The sequence below is a fragment of the Vicugna pacos genome, chromosome 23 (genome assembly GCF_048564905.1).
Source record: "Vicugna pacos chromosome 23, VicPac4, whole genome shotgun sequence".
In the NCBI taxonomy this organism is placed as follows: Eukaryota; Metazoa; Chordata; class Mammalia; order Artiodactyla; family Camelidae; genus Vicugna; species Vicugna pacos.
The window spans coordinates 28,053,112-28,077,900 of record NC_133009.1 but is presented as its reverse complement, the minus strand read 5'-3'; the positions used below and the strand labels follow the sequence as shown (position 1 = coordinate 28,077,900).

Genomic DNA, 24,789 nt, shown 5'->3' with positions numbered 1-24,789 from the left:
TGAATGAATAAGATTTTATAAAAAGCCCAGGTTCTCTAGAGCATTGTTCAATTTTCTGCCTTTTTTTTTTTTAACCCCTCAATGGAGATCAAATCTCAGTGTGTTCAGCGTTAAGACAAAACCCTAATTTAGGTATTTTCTCAGAAGGGGTATGCACATATATGTGTAAGTGTATGTGTATCTGTGTGTCTGTAAAATATATGTCCTATACATATACTATAATATGTATATAAAACATACACATACATATGTATATATTTTATATATATAAAATACATTTATCATACATATGTACTGTGTATATATAAAATGCATGCACATACATATTCATATGATATACAATAATACAGATATAATGCAAATATGTACACACGCACATACATAAACACACGAGGTAGAAAGGATGTCAGCTGTTACTCTTCGTGAATGTTAGGGTCTCAGATTTTAACAAAACTCACACACGTGTGCCCAAGAAAATCTGGGCAGCTCTCCGACTTTGACAGTGGAAGAGGTAGAAAGGGGATCAGGCTGAGGAAGCTGGGGACAAGGAGCCAGCAGAGAACTGTCATCCTCTCACTCCTGAGGTGCCCCGAATACCACCTTGTGCAAATAAACACATGCAGGAGGTCCCGAAGGCTTCGAAGAAAGAAAACCTCCGCAGGAATTTAAATTCAACATCTACTTTATCTCAGGCTCTGTGACAATAAAAGGATCTTCTACTTTAGAAAACACACATGCTCTGTCCAGGATACTACCATATAATTTAATTCATTAATATTCCTCGATTGAACTGTATCCAAACATCTAAAAAAAGGTACCATGAAATGGCTAAAACCGCATGTCTCACTACTCTGATTTTAGCTGATGGCTCACTGATACAAGTCTTATTTTTAAAGTACTATTTCCTTTCAATCCTCTGATCTCATGGCAACTTATGTATCTGTATGTGATGACAGCATTTGTGAAACACTTCCTCTATGCAAAAGCAGTGGAATCCTGGGACTCTCGTTCTCTCAATTTCAAGTAAATACAGTCCTAGTTATGGCTCAGTTTGGTTGAGATCTGAATAAGCCAAAAGGGTCTATATTAGTAAGGAAGCTGACAGTTTCATGTTTTTGTATCTATCATAAATATAGAAGCTGGCATGACTAGCGTTTTCCTAGTTAAAAGTTAATACATGTCGGTGTGAGTGTTGGGAGGAGGGAGTGAAATAGAAGTTTAACTGCAATAGAAGTTATTCTAAATACACCAGGATGATCAAAATAAACAATACAAATAAGAGGTGTTTAAAAAAAAACAACCATGATTCACCTTTACTTGTCAACAGATAATGACGCTGAAATTACTGAAAAGTTTCTAGTTTTTAAATTCTGGAGTAAGAAAAAAAAGGCAAAGGGGAAGTATGGGTGGGGGTGGGGGATGGGGCCTCCCAAATACGTGTAAATGCAACCTCCTGAAAGAAGATAAAAGTAACTAATAAAGGATCAGCAAAAATTTGACTGATTTTAAGTTCGTCAGCTGGGGCGAATTATTATCAAGCCAATAAATAGAGCTGTAGACAGCTGGCCTGGTGCAGTACCCTGCTCCTTTGCCTAAACGTTTAAACCACTGATTTATCTGGGATTAAAAAAAAAAAATGAAATCTCAAACTAAGCTATCCCCAACATACAAAGCGAATTCCAGAATCTTGAAGACTTTCATTGTCTCTGAAAGTCATTGTCACCACCCTAATCCCCTCATTAAAGCAAAAGAAAGGCCGGGATGGCATTAAAATGAATGCAGACCATTTGCAGCAATCTCCTGCTCACACCACCTCCAAATGAAGGCAGGCACATTGCATAATCCAGGCAGCAAGAGCTCCTGACAGGTGGATGATTTATGCTCATAGTCAGAAGAATCGGAGGGCCTGCAGAGGAGACAGCATGAGCGAGGCGGTGGCGAGACAGATGCTCTCAGTGGGCTTGCGGGGGCTGGCAGGCTCCAGCTAGTTCAGGTGCAACCTGGACACTTTAAGTGCTGAACTCCTATTGCCTAGATTCCAACACTCTGATGTGCCATTTGCAATATTATATGCAATGTACACAGTGAATAAACTGTCATCTGCAGGCAAGCACTGTATACATGCAGGTATCCCTTCCACGCATAGATGCTATGGACACGTGCCCCAGCACAGAAGGGAAAGCGAACCCATTCTTGTGTCAAGCGAGTATTCACGTGCAGATGCAAGCGTTACAGACTGCAAGGATCTTCAGTTGTGATATTTAGCCCAGGTAGGGTAAGTGGAGAGTGACACGATTTCCTAACAATTAGATCAATATTAAAGATTGCACAGCGGGATTAGGAGAAACACACCTCAGCAGAAAACCGACATTCCTGTCAATTATATTAATTATTTTTCAGATACATGACATGCCTTCACGACATTTTATTCTGAGAAGGCATGTGAATATTTGAGAGGAAAATGAGTAAGGGGGTGGATAAAAGAAAGGATTCCCCAAAGAGTTGAACGGCTTGGAAATCAATCTTTAAAACAGTTTTTCAGAATTTCTCCCAATAGCCCCAAACAATAACAATCTGGTAAAGATTATGGTATTGGTTAAAAGGGTAGATAAACCTAATTACAGCTATCGACGACAAATTACCGCTACTCCGATCTCTAATAGAAGGTATTAGCCAGCATTTAACTGGTCAGCAGGAGCCCACCAATGGACAGAGAAATTTACTCCATAGATCCACACAGAACCGTATAGATCACTGTCTTCCTGCTCAGCCCAGTATCTCTGAGGCACAGAGTTTCCAGCATCAGTGAAAGGGTAAGTATCCAAATGTACAAACTTCTGGTTACCGTGGACGAATGCAACTTGACTTTAAACTCCAAGATACTGCAGGGTCAAAGGTAGAGCTGCCAATGAGAATTAAAGACACAGGCATCCCTTTAATTAGATAACCGTATTCAAAGGCTGGTAAATTCCCAAGAAGCCACTTTGCAAAGCCAGAGTTACAGTGTTCTCCTGGGGGATGGGGGGGAGGTGGGCAGTGGGCTTTTTTTTTTTTTTTTTCCAGCTATGCACCGCTAAAAGAGAAATTTTTAAAAGAACAAAATGGAATACGTTGTAAGTAATTCAAAACGCCTCCAGACTTTACGGCTCTCCCGAGAGAAAAAACTCAAACAGTTAGAAGTCTTCACAAACTGCATCCAAATCCTTTTTCTAACTTCATTAAGCTCTAGTGCTTAAAAATCGTTCATAGCAAGTACTTTAATTAGAGACGAGCCAGTGCAGGAAGAGCCAGGCAGGCAGTGTGTCCAGCAGACTGCTGGGGGAAGAGTCTCTCTTTCCACCTTGTGACTCAGGAAAGGGACAAACCAGGGGAGGGTCCAGTTCCTCCTACCCCAGAAGGAAACTGGGGTTACGAGTGGGTGGGCTTGAGAGAGATTCTACTGTCGTTCTGGCCTCATCAGTATTCTGCCAGTTTACTGTCGTATGTACAGAGAAAGAATGGGGAAATGCGTTCAAGAAGTTTTATACGTATAACTGAAACGTGATGTTGTACACCAGAAATTGACACACTGTAAACTGACTAGACTTCAATTAAAAAAAGAAAGGAAAAAAGAAAGCGATTTGTTAGAGAAGACAAGAACTAAGTCACCTGTACAACGTGAGCCTATTTTTCTGTTTTTGTTTCCCTTCCTTTCTCTCTCCTCCCTCCTTCCCTCTTTGATTTCTCTTTCTCTCCAGGCCAAACCTTCCAACCCCCATCCTTTGCGACTGGACCATTGCCACCAAATTTGCAGGACAGGCACCAAGCCAACATTAAAGCATGTGGGTGCCATTCAGAACTCTGAGCTGCTGCCATCGATCTGATGTTCTAAGGTCAACCCCAGGACGGAAAGGAGGGAGGGAAAGGGGCAGGAGGGGGAGAACCAAGGAGACATTCCTCTGCAGGAGTCACTCACACTCTCCACTTCCCCTGCTGGAATAACGGCTTGGAGGCAGAGCTTGGGAAGTCAAGTAAAGAACTCGGAGGTTCCAAGCCATCTGCAACCATAAACCCAAGACGTTTAGAGACCTAAGAACACAAAAACAATAAACCCAAGACAGCACAGTTTTTAAGGGATGGCGTAGTTGTTAAAAGTTTGAGGTGGAGGTTGCAACTAACACTGTAAATCAACTACATGTCAATAAAAAATAATAATTAAGGAAAAAAAGTTTGAGGTGGAGGTGAAAGTCGCTTCTTCACTAACAACGCAGACGTCGTTCATCCCGGGCAGCCCGAAGTGAACGGACGCATTGGCTCGTGCAGAAGCAACCGCAGATAAGCTTCATTTTGGAAAAAGTTAGCCCTGATCCGGGTGAGAAGTGATTCCCCGCTGCAAGGTCATTTGTTTCTGGCCCATGACAGACTCGCCTGCTGTCCCCCCACAATCTGCGGAGGGGTCTCGGTGATTCTGGCAGGTTCTGCTGACCCTGCCTGTCACCTTCTGATCTCATGCCCACAGGAACTGGCCTTGGGCTGGAGTCACACAGAGCATTACTGGGGACCTCTGACCCCAGTAACTCAGGGAGAGCAGCTGTATGAAGACGACCCAAACCTGCTATGAATACAGCACTTGTTCACTTTGGAGGGAAACAAAATTCCAGAAAAATGACATCTGAGACCAAGCAGAACGGATCTGTTTTTGGTTTAGCGAGGCAGTGTCTTAAACACTTGGACGACCAAATAATATTGATGATGATGATGGTGATATTAATAATAACGGCTAACATTCACTAAGGACTGACATGTGTCAGACATGGTGCTGAGTATTTTAAGTATGATCTCTTATTGAACCCCCACAGCAAACTCTGTAGGGCGGGCATTATCATTATGACCACTGTTTTATAGATGAAGGAACTGAGGATAGAGACATTAAGAAACTTGTGAATAATTGGCCACCGTACAGCAACTCAAGGCTGTCTGTTAGCAAATCCCATGATCTTACCATGCTACATTGAATGACATGTTTATAATACAACTCCGAATGTATTCTCAGCGGGGAGGGCATAGCTCAGGGGTAGAGTGCGTGCTTAGCATGCACGAGGTCCTGGGTTCAATCCTCAGTACTTATGCTAAAAAACAAAAATATACACAACACATAAATAAACCTAATTATCTCGCCCTCACCCCCAAATGTATTCTCTTTACTTTGTCAGTATATGAATGAAACCCATGCCTTTGTAGGATATCACCCTATTTCCTGGATTCCTGCAATGTGAGAAGAAACTAAGCAGTCATCATTTTCCCTCTCCTCCCTCATCCCTGAATCTCTTTAAAATATCCAGTCATGAAGGAAAAAAGAAAGTGAAAGTCAAGAAGAAGAACAAAGTACAGAAGATTTTTTTTGTCAGCGATCTCTCGCGCTGTGATGGACAGGAGACAGGAAAGGCCCCGCAACTCACCTCTGCTTCCCTGGCCCATTAGCTGTTTTCCGATGTGCAAATGACTCTGGTCTCCCAGGACTGTTTAAGAGTTCAGCTGACCCCAGCATTCACCCCTCCTGGGTTTCCAGTTAAAATCAATGCGTTAACTGCTAGTTAGACTCTGTAACTGCAAGTTAAGCGAGGAAGGTGAGGAAGGGAAGAATTCCCAGCTTTACAAGCTTGGGAACTTTCAAAGGGGCCAATTCCCGCGTGGCATTAAAATAGAAGTAGAACTACTCGTAAAAGCTGGGGGATTTTGTTCTTTTCTGTCTTAACAAAACTTCTGATAGATTTTTCTCTCCTGGAGCACGTAACCAAATAGTTGAAGATTTGTGAGCTACCAGGAGGTTCTCTGCTATTTCCTAGGCACGCAGCGTTTGAACTGAATTGCGGTTCCTCTTACTTTGTGACCATTAGTGGGGCTTTATTTTTCTACACTCTCCCCTCCAGATCCTAATGAGTGACTTCTAGGGGGACCTACAGGCATATACGAAATCGTTGAGAAATGCATTTGTTCACGGACCACAAATTCGGACCTGCTGACTGCAGGGCATGAAAGTGATGCTACAACAGGAAATGAAATCATCAGCCAGGGACCTGGACCACCTCTCGGGGGCAGACACTAGGTGCTGGCTGTCTGTCCTGCTAAACAGCAGTCCGTGGCAGCCCCCATAGAAGGAGTGCCACTCAGAAGCAGGCGCGAGTCCAACATTATTCAAACCACTTCTGAGAAAAAGGAGAAGTGGTCTACACAGAAACTTTTAGAAATAGTACTGTGGTCTGAAAGAGGGCAACATTCACAGAAATCGGAAAACAAGCCTGTTACAGCACCTACAACAAGGAGTGATTCTGGAATTCTAACAGTCCTGGCACCAACACCCTTCCGGGAAAGAAAGGTCTCCTTGCTCACAAAATAACATAATAGAGACTAGTGGCTTCCATGTGCCAGAAATAATACTTCACTGCTTGACACTCTGGTACGATGAACTAATTAAGAGGAAAACCAAAAGACTTCATTATGAATATCCATCAGCATATGGACTTCAGAGTCTGAGAAATCAGGCTTGAATGCTGGCTTTACCATTTCCGGGTTGTATAATCTTAAGCAAGTTATTTATATGAGTTTTTTAAAAATAGGTCTTAGTTTTCTCATCTATATTCATTAACATATCAAATGTCTATGGGGAAGACAGATGAAAAACAAATGGCATTTCTCATCTTTTTTTTTGGACTCAGGCTATAGTAACTGCTATATCATCAGGCTATTTAATATCAACTCATCACAACGTGACTTCTGAAATAATGGTGACACACATATAAAGGAAAATATAGAAGTGATTAATATATGATGATAGCCCATGAATTGTTTCTAAAATCATTATTTATGACAAAATTACTCCTGCGCTCAAGTTTTAATAATGTAACTGAAAGCCTACTAAAGTAGGCGAAAGAAAGAAAGAGAGAGAGAAAGGAAGAAAAAAATCAGTTATGTTTTATTGAGCACTTACTATGTGACCGTTGTTACGTTAGGTGTCGTGGTAGACTAAAATCTAAACAGATTCAGCCCCTGTTCTGAAGCTGTGTACACTGTGCTCTTTGGTAAATACTAAGTGACTAATACATTACAAAAAATTAATACTAACACAATATTTTCTGATTGCTTATGTGTTTACTAGACACTGTGCCAAAGAATATTACATCTACTATCTGTGATTTCATTTAAACCTCATAACCACCCTCCGATGCAGTTAGAATTACCACCTCCACTTTCCAGACAAGGCTTGGCTAAAGCAACTTGTTTGAGGTAACACAGCTAGTAAGTGGTAGAGTTTGGATTGAACCCAGATTCTATTTCTGTGCTGTTCAATAGGTTAGTCACCAGCCACGTCGGGCTACTTAATTCAACTAAAATTAAGTAAGATTAAAGATTCAATTCTTCATTTGCATTAGACACATTTCAAAAGACTCAATCGATAGTCACGACTCTCCATCTGATCTGAGACACCAAGCTTTTTATCTTTACACTCGACTTCCCTACATGGAAAACATGAAGTTAAAATGCTAAGTTGTATGAAACAGAATATAAATGCTGGTAAAATTCAGAAAGGGGGAAAACCCATGTAATTGTAAATAATCAGGCTTATGATGGATCATAAACTCTGAGAGGGCTGAAACGCATCTGTCATGTTCACCTTTTATCTCTGGCATTAATAAAGTAAGTGGTGTGGAGCCACACCTCAGAAATATTCCTTGATTGGGTGGATAAAGAATGGATGAATAAACGTTTGGAGATGGGCTCGACAGATATGTATCATTTGGATCCACGAGAAGCTGGAAAGCAGTTCCTGGAGGAATAACCTGACCCCAGTTCTAGACGTTACAATGAACTGGTGTATTTCTCGGACAGCACGTAGAAATACACAGACCAGAAGGCAAGAATCTGCATTCCTTCCAAATATTCCCAAATTGTTCATGAATTGATAATAACCTAAGACTGGCTAAGGTCAGAGCACTGGTCATTTAATTGGCTTCAGGTATACTAACGATCGCGATAACGTTGATGTGCAGAGACTTAACAGGCTTGGAGACATACGCCTAAGCCAGCAGAGAGCTGAGTCCAGGGGAGGAGGGGTTGGGAGTGGGTAAGGGTGCAGGTCACAAGCTTGGGAACCACCAAAGAGCAACTCGGCACAGTTGTGAAGAAACTGTGCTTTTAGGAGGATCTGGAAACAAAAAATGTTCCCCCCAAAAGGGGTGGGAGGAGCAGAGGAAGGAAGAGGAAGTTGTGTGCCCAAAAAGTTATGTGTGAGGGAGCAGCTTAGCTGCAGGAAATTAATTGGACAGTCCAGAGAGAAGATAGTAAATAAGCACTTGGGAGGCCACAAAGAAAACACTTAGAGCCGAGAAGTGAGAGGCAGGCCAGGCAAAATGGACTTTACTTCCTAAGGAGGGGAACACGTTGGCTGGAACTGAGAAAACAGAACTGGAAATCCGCGCAGACCTACGCAGAGACACCTGCTAAGTTAAACGAGGTGGTGATGCAAATGATCCCGTCCTTAGGTACCCTCCTCCTTCCATTCCCCACATCCCCAACGTACCTAACAACTCTAGTAAAGTAGCCCAGACATCTTAAAGCTCTGATTATGAAGCCTAGGTAGGAAGGCATAACAGATGAAAATGTAATCGTTGAGAAGAATAGGGACGGGATTATGGTTTGAGGTACACATCATCTTCGGAGAAACAGGTTAACTAAAGGGCAGTTGCTAGGAAGCCGTCCCCTTCGGGTTTCGCCATCAGCCCCATTTTACCCCAACCGCCACCCAGAAGAGGCTCTTACATCTGGGGCTTTAAAAAAGTAGAAATCCTACCACTCCAGTCAAAGGTCTCTAGAAAGCGTCCTGCTTCTAAAACCATTTCCACGGGATTCTCTGTCAGTGGCACGACTCATATTCACAACAACATCAGAAAGCATCTCAGCTGAAGTCAGGTGAAGACAAAGGCTCGCCGTGGATAGCCCGCTGGACCCCGTCACGCCTGAGGAGCCGTCTCCTTCCTCGCGCGGGGCCCGGCCGCCCGGGGAAGGCGGGCCCCTGGTGTTTGTTCTCGTCTCCGCAGAGCTACAGAGGCTCTCAAACACACAATCTGCCATTCACTGAAGTCTGGTTTGCCAGGAAGCCCAAGGGTGGACTCCCCACCAGTACCAACAGGCTCGGGGAGTTTGGCTAGCACCAGGCACCTCAGACTGCTGCCAGCTAATTGGCTTTGGGGAAGCCACTGACCTACTCTCCACTGAGTGGCTTTTGTGAACCTGGAACCCAGCCTGCCGCTCATCATTGATCAACCTTGGCCAAGCCAGCTGGCTTGTTCCTTTGCAGACAGCTTGCCTTAGGGAAGCTGGTTGGTGGCTCTACAACCCACTAAGCGACAGAGAGACGCAAAACTACAGAACGATCTCTCAAGACATAGCCAGCGCTCGCTTTCATTCGGGGGAGACGCAGGAGCGAACAAAATCACGTGTGACGCCTCCTAGGACACGATGGAGTAGGACTCTGCGTAGCCTTAGCAAGAAGGGTAACTAACAAGTCAGGAATGGTGCTCAAATGAAATAAAATGGAGCTCTTTATTAAAGGGGCCGTCTTCAAATGTATACCAGAATTCGTTTACATTCAACTTAAGGACAACATCATAAACACCAGCGCCATGTTGATATATGTGGGCGCTGGTGGAAAGGGGCAAAAATCTGTTGTCTGGAGGCTGATGGGGAAAAATTCCACATCAAACAGAGTCCTGTACGGCGAGCATCTCCCCTCCCCACTCCCTCATCGCTTTCTGTGCTGTCACAGGATTTTCAGTGCATGAGCAAATGTTGAAGCAGGTTTTCCCCCCCTGGGGCAAAATCCATTGGGGATTTTTAATAATCCAAAAGGAATAAAATTTGGTAGCATATTAGATAAATGCTGGCTTCCCATTTCAAATTCACAAATGGAAATGACAAATGAGGACAATCAAATAAATGATTAACTTTTAATGGTATTCCAATTAAAGCACGAGGAAGGGAGCTAGAAAAACTGTTCCTTATCTTTCCGATCTCTCTGTCCTCTCTAACACAAATACGCTGAGCCAGGGTAGATTTACTCAGTTCAAATAATTCTTGGTGCTTCATGTAGTTAATTCACATGAGAGAATCTATCTACTTCATTTCTAAAGTAGTTGTTATTTTCACAAAAATATATAAATACAAAATGGTTCCAGAGAACCAGACGTCCACAGGGAGTATGTGATAGTCTAAGACTAGCATGGATTATCTTTAAAACATTAGTACTTCAATTTCCCCCATTTATAAGACAGATAAGATCACAATATCCCAGTGGCACACTGTGGCCACATCCTCAAAACAACTGAGGCACATGGTGCTCAAAGTCAGTGAATCAAATTCACGCCTCTACGAAAGCAGAATGTGTAAGATATTTGGTCCTGAAGTTCACGTTCTAGAAATTGGACAGTAAAACTAAGTCACCAAACAAAATGTTCCCCTATGCTTCCATTTGGATTTAAATAAGATGTCACACACTGTCTAATTAAAACATAGACCCCTGAAATGGGGTTCCCAGAAACTGAACAGCTTGAGCGTTGCTGATGGTTATTCACACAGTTTATAACTGGCAAGTTATTCCAAAGTTTATGTTGAGATCTCAAAGATCTCACAGTTGGAAGTCACCATGAAAGATACTCTATTCTAACCCCCGACACGATACTTGAAATTGTTCTCTGCAACATCTCTCCTAGTGATGGGAAATCTACTTAATGACTTTCGACACAGTTCATTCTACTTCTGGACCTTAAGTGAAGACCTCAAAGCAATCGAGTGAGTCCTGGTTCAAAAAAAAAAATTTATTTAAGTAATCTTTTAAGAGCTCAGTATCTCATAATACCCATGGCCTCCTTAGAATCCCGAACTAAATATATGCTTGAATATTCCTATGGTTCACAAAGAAAAACTGTATTAAACAAATACAGAGCATAAGGAATAGAGCTGGAATGCCTGCTGTAAAATCCAGACTCCATCACACACTGTGAGAACTCTGGCAAGTACAATAATCTCTCTAAACTTCTATTTCCTCTGTGAAATGGGGAAATACCCACCTGTGGAGGTCACTGTAAGGATTAACAAAAAAACAAAAATCCAACTAAAGTGCACAGTACAGAGCCTAAGGCATATTAATAAGCTCTCAAGAATATGTGCTGTTACCCTTACCCTCAAAATCTTTGCTATTCATTTTAAGATTATTCAGGTTTCATATCAACAAAGTCTGACTGAAAAAAAAAAAAGATCACCATCTGTTAATGCAGTATCTGTACATGAAATAAGTTTTTGTGGAACCTTAGACATACTCCCAAAGGCTTAATGTGAAGGCAAAACTCACCAAGAAGGCGCTCTTTTCTACTGCTTATATTATAACTTGGGAGTTCTGTTTAATACTCTGCATTAATGAGGGAGCTTCTTAGGATAATATTATACCAGAAAGTGCAACAAATACCAGGGAGGTCAATGCAGTTCTATTAACTGTCATCTAACACAGAAATATTTTCCTTGAATATCATTAAAGCTTTCTCCTTTTCTTTGTTCTGCTTTTTGAAGGCAGTAGGAACCCAAATTTCCCTACCAATAATTTCTGTTTTCGACTTGGCAGCATAATGATATTAGACAGGAGGAAGGAAAAAAAAATTCACCTTGGCAATGTCTTCTTCAGAGGTTTTTACAAAAGATGTTTTGTTAGGATAAATCACACTAAGTAGATTCTTTAAGCAAAAACAAATCTACTTGTTAATAAATGGCCTGAGTAGCCTTGTATTTTGTAAAGAGCATCTACCTGGAAAGATGCTGCACCCTTTAAATGAACATTTCATTAAAATAGAAGATATGAAACAGAAGTGTAATTAGACAAGTAAGTTTCTCTTCACCGCTCCTGCTGATAGGGTAAACCCAGAAGACTCCCAGAGTTCCCACTGCCATATATAAATTAAGACACAAGTGATTGCAGCAAAACAGTTCTGGGATAATTTTTCTGTATATCCTGGGGGCTCAAGACAACTGACTGGAGAGCTGTAATGGCAGCTAAATGAATAAATGTGCAGTCTGTGCTCTGCCTCATGTATATGTGTATATGTGTACACACACACACACTGCCTTCTTTAAAAAGTAGAAATAGGAAGTATTCCCTGTGGATTATGATGAGATAGATCAGAATGAATAGGGTCTGTGGACCAAGAATCCTCTAACATGGATGAAGAGGGGTTGCTACCACCTCCATACTCCTACCATTTTTTTCCACTCCAAGATTTCCTAAACATGAGGTCAGTCATTAATGGATGAGACAGAGCAAGAGACATGGGTCTTCCGTTCTATAGACACTGGCAATTCTTCATGGATTGAGGATGATTTGTCAAGCCAAAGGATTTAAACAGGGCATTAGATGGCATGACCCTTTTAAGGTACTGGAGAACCAAGAAATGAAAATAATAAGTACTAGTTCCAGGCAGTTGTACAAAGGAATCTCACTGAACTTTCAGGAACTAGCCCATTCCAGTCCATGCAGAGGTTGGAGGAGGGCGTCTAGAGGACGTGACTACTGGTTGACCCATGAACTGGACCCAGGCAATGGGAGACTCCTCACCCCCACCCTGTCCTTGGAATTTGTGTTCTGCCCACTGTTCAATAACTGGAAGCCACCTCAAAGATGCAGCCTTGAGAGAGCACGGTGCTGTTGGGACCCTCTGGATGGTGTAGATGACTAAACCCAGTTAAGTCCCCTCTCTACAAACTCTTAAGACTGGTGGGCGTGTGTGGAGAGCTGCTTGGCTTGTCACTGCCAAGAGAAGCCTCACGTGTAACTTGCTTTGCATATTAAAACTCCCACCTATCAAAAAAAAAGGAATGAAAATAAAAGATCATTCTAGATCTTCATACTTTTTTAGGTTAACTGCTTTCCCAGGGATTTAGCTAGAGACAAACACTAACTCAGCTTGACCAAAACCAACGGACCTGAAGGCACTGTTCTATGCAGCATCTCAATTTTTGCCAATCTGATTCCACAGCTCCTGACACACAGCGCCTTCTCCAACTCGCTATAAGCCCAATATTCCAGCTGCTCACTTGTCCTGTAAAGACCCTTCCTGGACTAATTCTTTTCGTGATCTTTATCCTCAGTGGCTTCACTAAACGACAGGTGAGAAGCCTGGTTTCCTCAGATCGGGACGCTAAGGAAAACTCCCCTCCTTATGAACGTCACATGTACCTGTATCTTAGGCACAAGAAAAGCAGGGAGTATTCAACTCGCAAACGCTGCCGCTTCCTGGGCGTACGAGCACTGTTTCCTGTTTTTTCCGCCCCTAAATGAACAGTTCGGGCCATTCCTGGCCTGCTGCTCTGAGACTGTGGGCAATCGACCTGTGGCTGGAGCGAAAAAGACCCCTTGTTGGGCCAAGGCTGCAACACAGCTTGACAGAGACCCAGGATGGGTCTGGGAATATGAGACCCTCACCTTCCCTCTTACCTGCACTGATTTGCACTGGGACCTGACGTACATCACTAAAACTCCCTGAACCTTGGGTTCCTCATCTGATGAACGAGTATCTGACAGCCAGGTCCCACTTTTCTCTGCTGGGTGAGATTTTAAGGTGATAATGAAGCTGTAATATCCTGTGCCCTTTCCACATTGAGTAACTTATTTCAAATATGAATTTCCAAGCTCTGCTTTGACTTTATCGTGAACAGGAAGACTCACAATTCTACCACATCGTGTAAATTGCCTACCTGGAATCTTCATGCTTGTGTTTTTAGACTTCTAAAAAGTGGGGGGAAATACTGAGCACCCCAATCATAGAAACTTACTTTAAAGATGTCAAACCAAATATGAAAAGCAAATATGGTTATCAGTAAAACACATAACTATGCTACTGTTTTTGTTTGTTTAATGACTCATTTTCCCCCAGAGGAAGTATATAGAAGGCACTTAAAATTATATAAACTCATTCTTCTTCTTTCTCCCTTATGGAATATTTTTATTTTAAAAATCTAGCAACAAAACTTCAAATACATCTAACCAGTAGCAACACAGCAATCTGTGATGAGGTTTCAGATGCCCACAGAAATAAAACTCTACTGACTGCACTTCAATATATTGACAAGAGATGGTAGGGGCTGTGGGGAAATACAGAGGAAAGGTTTTTCAAATACCACAGAAATGTATAATCAAGACCTCAGCGCCTAAGTATTGTAAATATCTATTAATTGCCCTACTGTTCCTTCAATTCTCACTTCTATTAACTTTGACCAAAAATAAAATACTCTCTGCTTTTCTGGAAAGATGGAAAGCATCCAAAGAATTAATCATTAAGACGAAATTTACCAAGTGGCACAATTCACTAGCCATGTTTATTGAATCATAATTCTTACTGTCCTTCAAACTTATGGATCTAGTCAGTAGCAGCAACATAATTATAAGTATCTTTCTGGCATAAATTGGTATCATGTTTCTATGGACACTCTATCATTTTTTAACGAAACTTACAGGATTTCAGAATAGAAGGGATAAAAAAGAAAGTCGTCTAACTGCTCCCCGGCTCATATGGAAATGGAGACAGAGTTGAATGGAGTTGCCCAAAATCACAAGGCAAGGTAGTGGAAAAATCAAAATTAAAAGCTAAAGCACAATGTTTTGCCAGACACACGGGAGAAGCTTAGTTAATATTTATGAAGGTGTGCTAAAACTTATTTCTCTCCTCTGATTTTTTTTTCACGAGGCTCTGATATCAAAATTACCTCAGTAAAATTTAATGCACCTATGAGGTTGGTAGCATTTTTCTATTTCTTCTTATACATTTTAAAATGTGTGTGATTTGTCCACTTTCTTTGATAGACAAAGGATTAAATTCTATGGTTATGAGTAAATAGGTTGAATCAAGTGAGCCCTAGAGGTCATCTAACTTGCCCCAGGTCCAGGAGGCGGTAAAGCCAGGGCTTGAATCTAGGTCCATCTGACACGAAAGCTGGACCCTTCCCATCTCCAGGAACAACAGCTAACGTTGATCTGGTCCATGCTCTAAGCCACCCGGCACACCGAGCGTCTAACCTGCAGTATCTTATTGGATATTCACAACAACGCTTTATCTGCAAACACTATTATTACTACTATCATTTGTTCCGATGACAAAACTGATGATTGGAAAGGTTAAGTAACTATTTTTTTGGTTTGATTTTTTTAAAGCAAAGTCAAAGGCACACTTTCTTGGCATGAAACAACCAGACTAGTCTGCCATGCTGCCCTGGTTCATCGATACTATGGCACGCAGGCTGGCCTGGCTGGAGGATATAATACTGTACACAAATGTGCACCTCTTGCTTCCATGTGCAAGAGTCAAAGAAAAATACCTGAGTTGCCAAGGTGAGCCCCAGCATGCCAATAAAGAGCAAAAAGCCCTTCTTCAATCTTTTGACAGGTGACTTCTATACTTAAATAAAATAACTATTGCTTTCCTAAAATGTCTCTGTTTGCTGACAGAGAGAAAACTGAACCAGTATGCCCTGCAATAACCTTTAAATAACTAAGGAGACAGATCAAAATAAAAATAAATCTTGACCAGGTGGCCCTTGATTGGTTCTTATTTTTTCCTTCAAATAAATAATAACTGAAAAAAAAAAGAGAGAAATGGAAAGCAATGTTGAGACCAGATATCTGGTAACAGATGGGTTTTCTCTGACATACAGTAAGGTATAATGCTGAAAAAATAGTGCTGGCCCATCATTTGTGCCCTGGTCATTCCTGAGGCTCAGCAGGAAGCAGAACCCAGGAAGAGCGAAGAGAATTTTTCAGGACAGGGAACGGTACAACCACCTGGATTTGAACAAACTTCCTTGTACTTTCTAACCATACTTCTCACGGTTTTGTAATGTGGTTGCGTTTTGTTGTTTTCCCCCACACAATGGCTTCCTTGCTTCAACTGGTAAACATTTTTTGATTCCAAAGTTCTAATATTAAAACCATAGTTCATTTAGATACGATTCTGGGGCTGCCTAAGGAGAAGACACGTCTTGAAGGAATCTAAGTATACACACTGCGATGTCACGGGAGTCGTTTACCCGCGAAGCCACCACTTCCCTTTCGTACCCACATCATTAGTAGTAACGCCAGCCAATAAAACTAAGGAGTATTATTTTCAAAAGAGCAAAACAAGTCTCAATTTTCTATAAACCCACTTTTTTTTTTAATTAAAGTGTCTTCATTTCCCTCAGGCAGCACTTTATCTAAGATGCATTTGGCTTGTTGAAGAAAAAAAATACCTGTTCAAGGAAAGAAGGTTCCCATCAAAGCTGCTGAAATCTGATTTCATTTCAGATTCCAGAACTAATGTTGTTTTTTGTTTAAATAGATTTTGTCTGTCAATTTCCAGACCCGCTGCGCCATCGGCCTGTATGGACTGCTGTGGTCAACATGGGGGTTGTAGCCGCAAATTTTATTACGGACTGGTAATTGAATTGAACAGGTTTACATTTGAATAGATTTACTACATCATGATCTCTGACATACTGCACGGGACTGAAATCCCTCTCCATCCATAAAGATACGTTTAAGACAGTATCATTCTCTCCAGGCGGAGAAGGTAAGTCTTGAGCCAAGGAGATGGCCAAACATAATCGTGCATTTATATGCAGGGCGTGATGCAGTATTTCACTGTGTTTTTTAAGTGCAAAAGGAAGAGAGTATTCCATAGTTACTCATAACCATCCCCTCTTTTCTATTTGGGGGGGAGGGCTTCAAGATATTTTTTCCACCAAAGTGGGCACAAGGAAGTAAAGGAAAATAAATTATTATTTAAGTACATCAGCAACAGAAGCAATTCCCTTGAAAATAGTCCCTCTAAAGGCTTGATAACGGCGACTGAAGAGGTGTGAGTTACAGATAAGCACCCGTCCCATTGACTTTCACCAACAATGTTTAATTAAACACAGTTCACACGTCTTCAGTCACTCTAACCCCCCTTCAAGACGGCTCCTGCTTGAAAACACAATGGGGAAAATTATTTCGGGGAAAATACGTTTTCCTACTTCCTCCTTCATCCTGGTTGGGCAAATAGTGAGTACATTACAGCCGTGAAATCAAACGAATCCAGAAAACTCTATCTGCCTGGTAGGAGTGACGTATCTCCATGCGCTTTAGCTTGAAAATAAAATCCACATCCAAGACACACCAATTCAGTGTTAAGTGGTATGTCACTTCTGTAACATTTTTAAAAATTTGATTTGCTTTTTTAAAACTAAGGATTGCTCAACTCCGAACTCTTAATTCAGCCTTTTTGAATGAGCATACGTTTAGTTGGAGTCTTTACAGCTCAACTAAGTGGCAATTTCTTATAATTAAGACCAAAAAATGCCTGTCGATCACTTGTTACAGCCTGAAATATGTTCTGCTTGTTGCTCTGCAATAGGGTTTAAGGCAATTACCAGGCTAATGTTTTCCACCACAGAAAAGCAAGCAATCACCACTGTCCTAACTAAAGGGAAAATTCTTTTTTATATGGGTTGGGTTGTTACTGTTGGATTTTTATTTATATGTTTTCTTTTGTCAAAACTGCTGTTCCTTTGGCATTTTTCACATAAGATTTCTTGAACAAGAGCAACCACAGCTATCTTTTTCAATGTCGCAGTACTGGAGCCTAGAATAATGCCTGGCACATGAGAGGAAGTTAATAAATACTTAGGAAATGGATTACAAATGTAAAACACATTAAGTGTGGAAAAATCCTAATAGTGCCAAAGGCTATGGAGTGAAAAAGAAAAGTCTCCCCTATTCTAATTTTTATTCACCACCGTAACACTGTCGCCAATCTTTTCTTTCCTTCCATCTCTCCACACATATCAATGCAGTATCTGTGTATGTGTGTGTATTTATATCAGTTACTAAAATACAAATTTTTGTTATGTTTTTCTTTAATATAAATTTAATATAAACTTATTTTATACGAAAATATATTCATATATCAATTGAATCAGACGACTAGGAAATTTGTCTTCTGTTTTGTTTTTTCACTTGGAAAAATATCTTGACCATCTTTCCCTAAGACTTGAATGATGAAGTTACACACTTGTCTGTTTATAGATTTTTTTCAAATTGGAGATGAGAAGATTTTGAGAGAGTCTTCTTTGTTCTTAGTCAAGGGAGGAGTTAGTTCTCAGTGGACAGAAGTAAGACCACACGAATTCCATATCCTCGAGAAGAGCCTGATCCCTGCATGTTACTGTGACACCGTTCACAATAAAAACATGAACAATCCAGGAGAAATTATGAGATGTAGTGATGTCATACCTAACTGAAGCTTGGGTCCTTTTTGGAGAATAAACAGTTGGATCTCCTTGGATTTAGAAGTTAAAAAATAGGTGATCTCCAGGAAAAACAAATGACACAAACTCACATGGCCAACCCCAGGAACAAGACATGCTCTATGACTCAACAGAAACAACACATTTAAATATTTAATCTACCTCATTTTGTTTCAAACTTCAATCAACCCATTTCCATTTGGTTACTTTATAAATGCATATTTACTTTAAACTCTGGCAAGTTTTCTGAAGAGAAGGAAACAGTAAAATCTGAACGTAGTATGTAAAACGTACAGCTACAAAAACATACCCGTGTACAGTAATACATTAAAAACGAACCAAAAACTAAATCTAGGCCTCCTACAGAAAAGAACAAGTTTCCTCTATCTCCAAGCTAAAATGGTAGTTTCACGAGACATACTGAAACATACGAATACTTCAGGACCTTTGATCTGGGTGGGAGAGCTGAATGAATTGTAGAACCTGACTATTTGGGCTCAGTTCCTGGCTCCACCACTGCTCTGTGCCCTCAGGCAATTTGTTTAGCACAGAATACATACATGTTCATTGTTATTTGTGTTTGTTGCTGTTACCCCCAACTGAAAGCCACAGTTTTAGTATCATTATTACAAACTCTTTATGATAGAAAATAACTTTCAAAGGTAAGATTAGAAAAAGAATCAAGAGTGCTTTACATCTAAGATGAATTTGACAAAGAAAGAAAAAGAAGGAAGAGAGAGGCAGAGTGTAAACTTAGCCATGCATGAGGTTCTGGGTTCAATCCCCAGTACCTCCACTAAAAATAAATAAATAAACCTAATTTCCCCCCAAAAAACCAAACTAAATACAGTTTTTTAAAAGATGATGAATATGTTAATTAGTTGGATCGTGGCGATTATTTCACCGTACATATAAAACACAGGTCATATATCTTAAATATATATACAATTTTTATTCGTCAGTTACACCTCAGTAAAGATGAGGGGGAATCTGTCTGTAAACCTAGTAGTGAGAAGAAAGCAAAGGGACCATGACAGTAGCCTCTTGGCTGTTCTTCCTCCTTTGCCTTGTGCAAACTGTAAAGATGAAAAGAACCCAAACTGCCACGCATACCTGGTGGGTTTAGCTGCACATAAGACGTGTCCTACCTTGTCCCCTCCTGCCGATGTCAGTCAGCCACAAGGGATCAGAAAGTTCAGGTGTAAAGGAGGACTATTTCGCCAGCAGCAGATTCTGGGTACTTACTGTGACCCCACGGCTTCCTGGTTTCTCTAACATTTTTGTAATTCCCTGTCCGTCCCCTTCCCCCCTGCCCCCAGCCTAAAGCACAGGGCCACTAGCACACCGGCCTTACCTTCTTTCAGCATGCCCACTTTTAAACACTTCATGAAGCGGCAAGCCTGGCAGGATTTACGTCTGCGCTTTGTGATTTCACATTCATTCGTGGCAGGGCAGCTATATTCTATATTACCTAAAACACAGAGTTTGAAGAAGAGAAGCTGTTAGATTGGCAAGACTCAGGCAATAGTAGCATCCTCAAGGCAACGTCAACTCTGCTACTCCTGGCCCCTCCCTCAAACAAAAGTCACGGGATTCATGAGGACATCACAAATATCAGGAAGCTGGATGCTCGGCAACAACCAATGATGATGCATCAAACGTGGAAAAATACATGGCGAAGCTCTTCAAAAGACTAAGCTTAAAATTAGCCTTTAAAACATTATGCTAAAAAAATATATATAATATATATATACACACACACACTTAGTTCGCTCTTGAAAAGTAGCAGTCTTTCAGAACCTTAGGATTGACATTTCCAAGCACATTATTTCCATAAAAACACAAACATCAAAACTGTATTATTGTATCATTGATCCTGGATTTCTTTTGGTCACTAATGCTGGAATGCTGAACAGCATAAACCTCACTGTGAAAAATGATCGGCAGGCTAATTTGGGACCATGCAGGGACTGGAGGGCAGGAACTGAAGTCACATGGTTCTCACTTCCAACACTTACCAGAGCCTTTCAATACAATTACATGCTTGGAAAATCTTTACTGATAATGATCATCATCACCATCATCACCACCAACATCATCATCACCATCATCATCATCACCATCATCACCACCATCATTATCATCATCACCATTACCACCACCATCATCATCATTACCATTATCATCACCAACATCACCGCCGTCATCATTACCATCATCATCATCACCACCATCATTATCATCATGTTTATTACATTACTTGCATAATTAATTCTAAACACTCAAGCTGCATGGAAGTGTTATAAACAACAATAAATTGCTATGAAATTATAGTTTTAATATTACAGTCTACATCATTTATGTTAGTAACAACACATTTGAAATGATAATGATGTCACCAGAAGAAGAGCCAAACTTTAACTTGAAATTTTTCAATTAGTGCCAGTGGCAGTGTGCAGGATGCTCTGGGGCTGCCTACAGCTTTGTAAAGAAGCTGCCTTTAAAATAGAGCCTCTCTCCCCTATCAGCTCTGTCACATAGTGCTTGAAGGTCTTTCGTTACTTCCTAACCCTTTCCCCTTGTGATTAAGTGCATTAGTATCTTAATGAAAATGCATTCTGTTTATTGCCCTCTTGGGAAGGGGGAGGTCATCACACCAAATGCATAAATTGTCATCAGAGACGGTAGGAGCATAATTGCAATTTTGCTGCTCCATGTTTGCAATACTCAGGGTCCATCCAAGTCCCCTGAAACACGCGCAGGTTCTAGTAATTAGCATAGAGTCTGCCTGGGACCGCAGCATTGATGAAATATTTCAGAGTTCATCACACTTTGTAAACACTGATTTATATTGACTACCTTTCTCCGGACTGATGTCTCCTCATTAAATATCACATTAGTGGATTGCAGCATTGTAGAAAGACTCAACTACTCAGCAACTGCTAATTCAACAGGAAGTAATACCCAACCACTTATAACTATGGAAATTGGTTAAGTATGCATGACTTCAAAAAAAAAAAAAGCCTATGCATTATAACTTGAGATAAGCTTATCGAAACTGACTAAATTAGCATTCTAATTCAGGGCATTTATAATAATAAAAGCAACTACTTTTGAACATAATAGGTTAAATATTAAGAGTAGTATTAATTGCATCAACAGAAGCACGCACCGTCACCTTGCTTAGAGATACTACTGATGCTACACAGGAAACAAAGGATAAGTCAAAGGAACCAGACTGGTTGGGTCATAGCTGGGAATAAAGGCATTTAGAATCTGAACTTTAGATGAACCATTTTTCACTGCAATTTTCCCTGAAAATTTATTTTGCATCGAGAGAGTGTTGCTAGTAATTTCCTAGGGGTTAATTAGTATTCTGCTACCAGATCCTTCCACTCTACATGGCTCTCCTTATGCTTATTTAAAAAGAAACACAAGCCTCTGTTTTCTTAGCAAATGCTGAACAATAACCAGTTACAAAGGGGAAAAAATATTTTCCAAACAGCATTTCTTCCCTTGTCTATTCCTGAAAAGTCAATATCAAGTCTTAATTTGTTCACTTTCCAATATCAAGGCGTGAGCACCAGTACCCCTCTTTGACCCCCCCAGTGCTGGAAACTCCTACTGGGATGACCCACCACTGCACACACCCAGAAATAATCATCTGTCCTTTCAAATTAGCTCCTCTTCCTCTTTGAAAATTATATCCTCATCCTTCACAACAATGACCCTCTGACTGGCCCCTAAATCAGGCCTGCGTGAGCTCACACCTGGACTATGGGAGTTACCCCCTAACTGGGCGTTTGGCCTCCGTTCCACCCCACTCTAATCCATGCTGCATACCACGATCATCTCCCTCTTCCTATGACTGCTTTGATCATGTCGCTAACCTACTTGAAAAAAAAAATCAATAGAATCTTATGGCCTCCGGAATTACATGTAAAATATTAAACTAGCAAACAAAATCCCTGCCCCGATCTCACTCTCACCCACTTTTCCAGCCACATTACAATGATTACCTTATATGAACTTTCTGATGCACCAATTTGATTTATTCCGTTTTTGCCGTGTCCTTCAGACATCCCTCTGAGGATGATCTATCTTTGCTCCTCTTTTCTCCTTAAAATTACTTCCAAGGCTCAATGTTCAACTCAAATTCCGTTCAAATCTTTCATGAAAACTTCTCAGGCCATCCTAGCAGAAAATGATTTCTTGGTTCTCGTATCTTTTCAGATACTCTCATCATATACAGACGTGCCTGATTTTTTTAACCTTTCCACGTGCATGTTCCCCATTAGATGGTAAGATCTTGAAGGCAAGGATTATTGCTTATGCAGTAGAGAAATCTTCCACTGAAAAGTAGTATATAAGTAAAAGAATACATTTTCTGTATTTTTTTTGATATCTCAAGGTCATTTTTATGAACATCAATTATGGCGGTGTCATATAGAGTACTGTCCACAAGGTCAAGTGAGCTGGACGTCCCATTAGGAAGCAATATTAATTTAAGAACACTGGGAAAACCATTTCACAAGTCAAATAATAATGATAATGATAATAATAATAATAATAATAATAATAATAATAATGTAGAAGAAAACCTAGTTAATTTTTCAAAACCTTAAAGAATAGCTTTGACGAAAATGGAAATCCATGGCAAAAGAAGGAGAGCTCATCAAGGAGAAAATCAGGAAAATACAAAGGTTTCTGAGGAGTTAAGTGTGAAAAGGAAAAAAACAAGAAAAACTAAGAGGCTTTAAAGGGAGTAAAAGTACACCTTGATATAAATAAGAATAAAAGTAGAACAAAATATGAAAATACAGATAAATGGCACTAAAATAGTTAATTAATGTTTATCTTATTATAATACTTAACTACTATTTAAAAAATGAGTGTCCTAAGAATTGCAGCCACGTTGCAGAAAACATTTAGGAGTGATTCAATAGTAGTGGCTAAATCTATGGATGACCCTTCTATAAATGATTGGCCAAAGAGTTTTAAACTTCTTCCAAAAACAGAAGGAAAACTGTCAAATCACCACATGGAAGTTTCAGATCACATAAAAAAAGGATTCTAGTTCTCTTTCTAACCATTCCATTCCATAATTCTTCAATGACAAAGAGAAACGGAAAGGCAGAGGGATTTTTAATAACGCCTTAGAATGAGATCTGGAGGGCGGAGTTTAGTCTCATTCATTGCTGAATCCCCCATGCTTATCAATGAGCCTGCAATTTTGTATCATGTACGGGGCTGGGAAAGAAAGAGGTAGTTCCTGCTCTTGAGGAATCTCTATTCATACAGAGGAGCTAAGACACCACAACAAATAACAATACAATTTAGTGTGTGGTGCAGTGGTTCCGGATTCAGCGGGCACCGCAAGCCCGTGGACACACAGACATCCCCACAGCCGCAGACTGTGCTTGGGAAAGTCAGTGAATTCTTCCCACAGGAGCACATGATTGAACTGCACTGTGAAAAATGAATAAATGACTACATTGGGGTAAAGGAATCTTCCCTAAGCTATAGGAGACATGACATTCTTGTAAAAATGTGAATGGAAAAAAAAAATACAGTGGTCCCGAGTGTTTTCATAAATGATATATTTTCAGCTAAGTGTATAGAAATGGTTCATGATGAATCTGGCATCCTTCAGCCAAATGTTCTGTTTCAATAAATTTGTCTTGACATATATGGATGATAACCTTGATTTCACTAAGCCACGCTGGTTTGTCTTGAAAAACAAATCAACATCATTCTAAAGAACTTCGTTGCTGGAGGAAAACCTCTCTAATTTCCAAGCCCTCCCATTGAGTTCCTCAGTTTATTGTTGCTGGCTATGATCGCCCACCCAATGGTCTTTGATCCATGAGATTCTGCCCTTGAAAGACCTTCCCTGGTGCTTTTTCTATTTCGTAAAGAAAGCATTTTATCCTAAAAATGTGCCTCTCCGAGCACCTGGGCAACACTGTTACATCTATTTCGGTAATGGCTCAAAGACAGTACTCCCAGGAGACCCTGTGATCTCAATGGGCCACTTGTTTTCCTCGATTCACGAGAAGTGGAAATGAGACAAAAATATTTCCAGAAGCGACTGTGAGCACCTGGAATGTTAACACTGGACAGTCATTAAGGAGGATGCACAAGTTATTGTTCACAGCCCAGGATTCTCATTTCAGACACAGAGTTTCCTTCGATTATAGCTTGCTACTTTCTGAACCACATTTGTCAGATGGCACCAGGGACTGAACTGGGCAGCAACTGATGGCCCAGCTGGAATTTTCCCAGTTTTGTCAAGAGCCGGGGAAGTGAGCTCTGCTTCGGAGGGAACCAAATCAACGCAGAAGCTCTGGGTTTTTAAACCAGGCTGACAAGAATGATAGAGCAATTTATAATATCTCCTGGCGGCTTTTCAGAGGGTCCTGGGCTCTGATTACTTATTTCAGAGTCTTTTGT

At 40.6% G+C, this 24,789-nt stretch overlaps 1 protein-coding gene across 3 annotated transcripts in view; it reads right to left on the bottom strand.

Annotated features, from left to right (window-relative positions):
- The window catches only part of ESRRG (estrogen related receptor gamma), a 519,140-nt gene that overhangs the window by 126,475 nt on the left and 367,876 nt on the right, over positions 1 to 24,789 (bottom strand). For all 3 annotated transcript variants that reach the window (XR_012063582.1, XM_072948734.1, XM_006203648.4), the window contains exon 3: positions 19,691 to 19,807. Coding sequence is in view for 2 of the 3 variants with exons in the window: in XM_072948734.1 (XP_072804835.1) it covers positions 19,691 to 19,807 (117 nt within the window). In the remaining variant the exon portion in view is untranslated. The remainder of the gene's footprint in view (positions 1 to 19,690; positions 19,808 to 24,789) is intronic.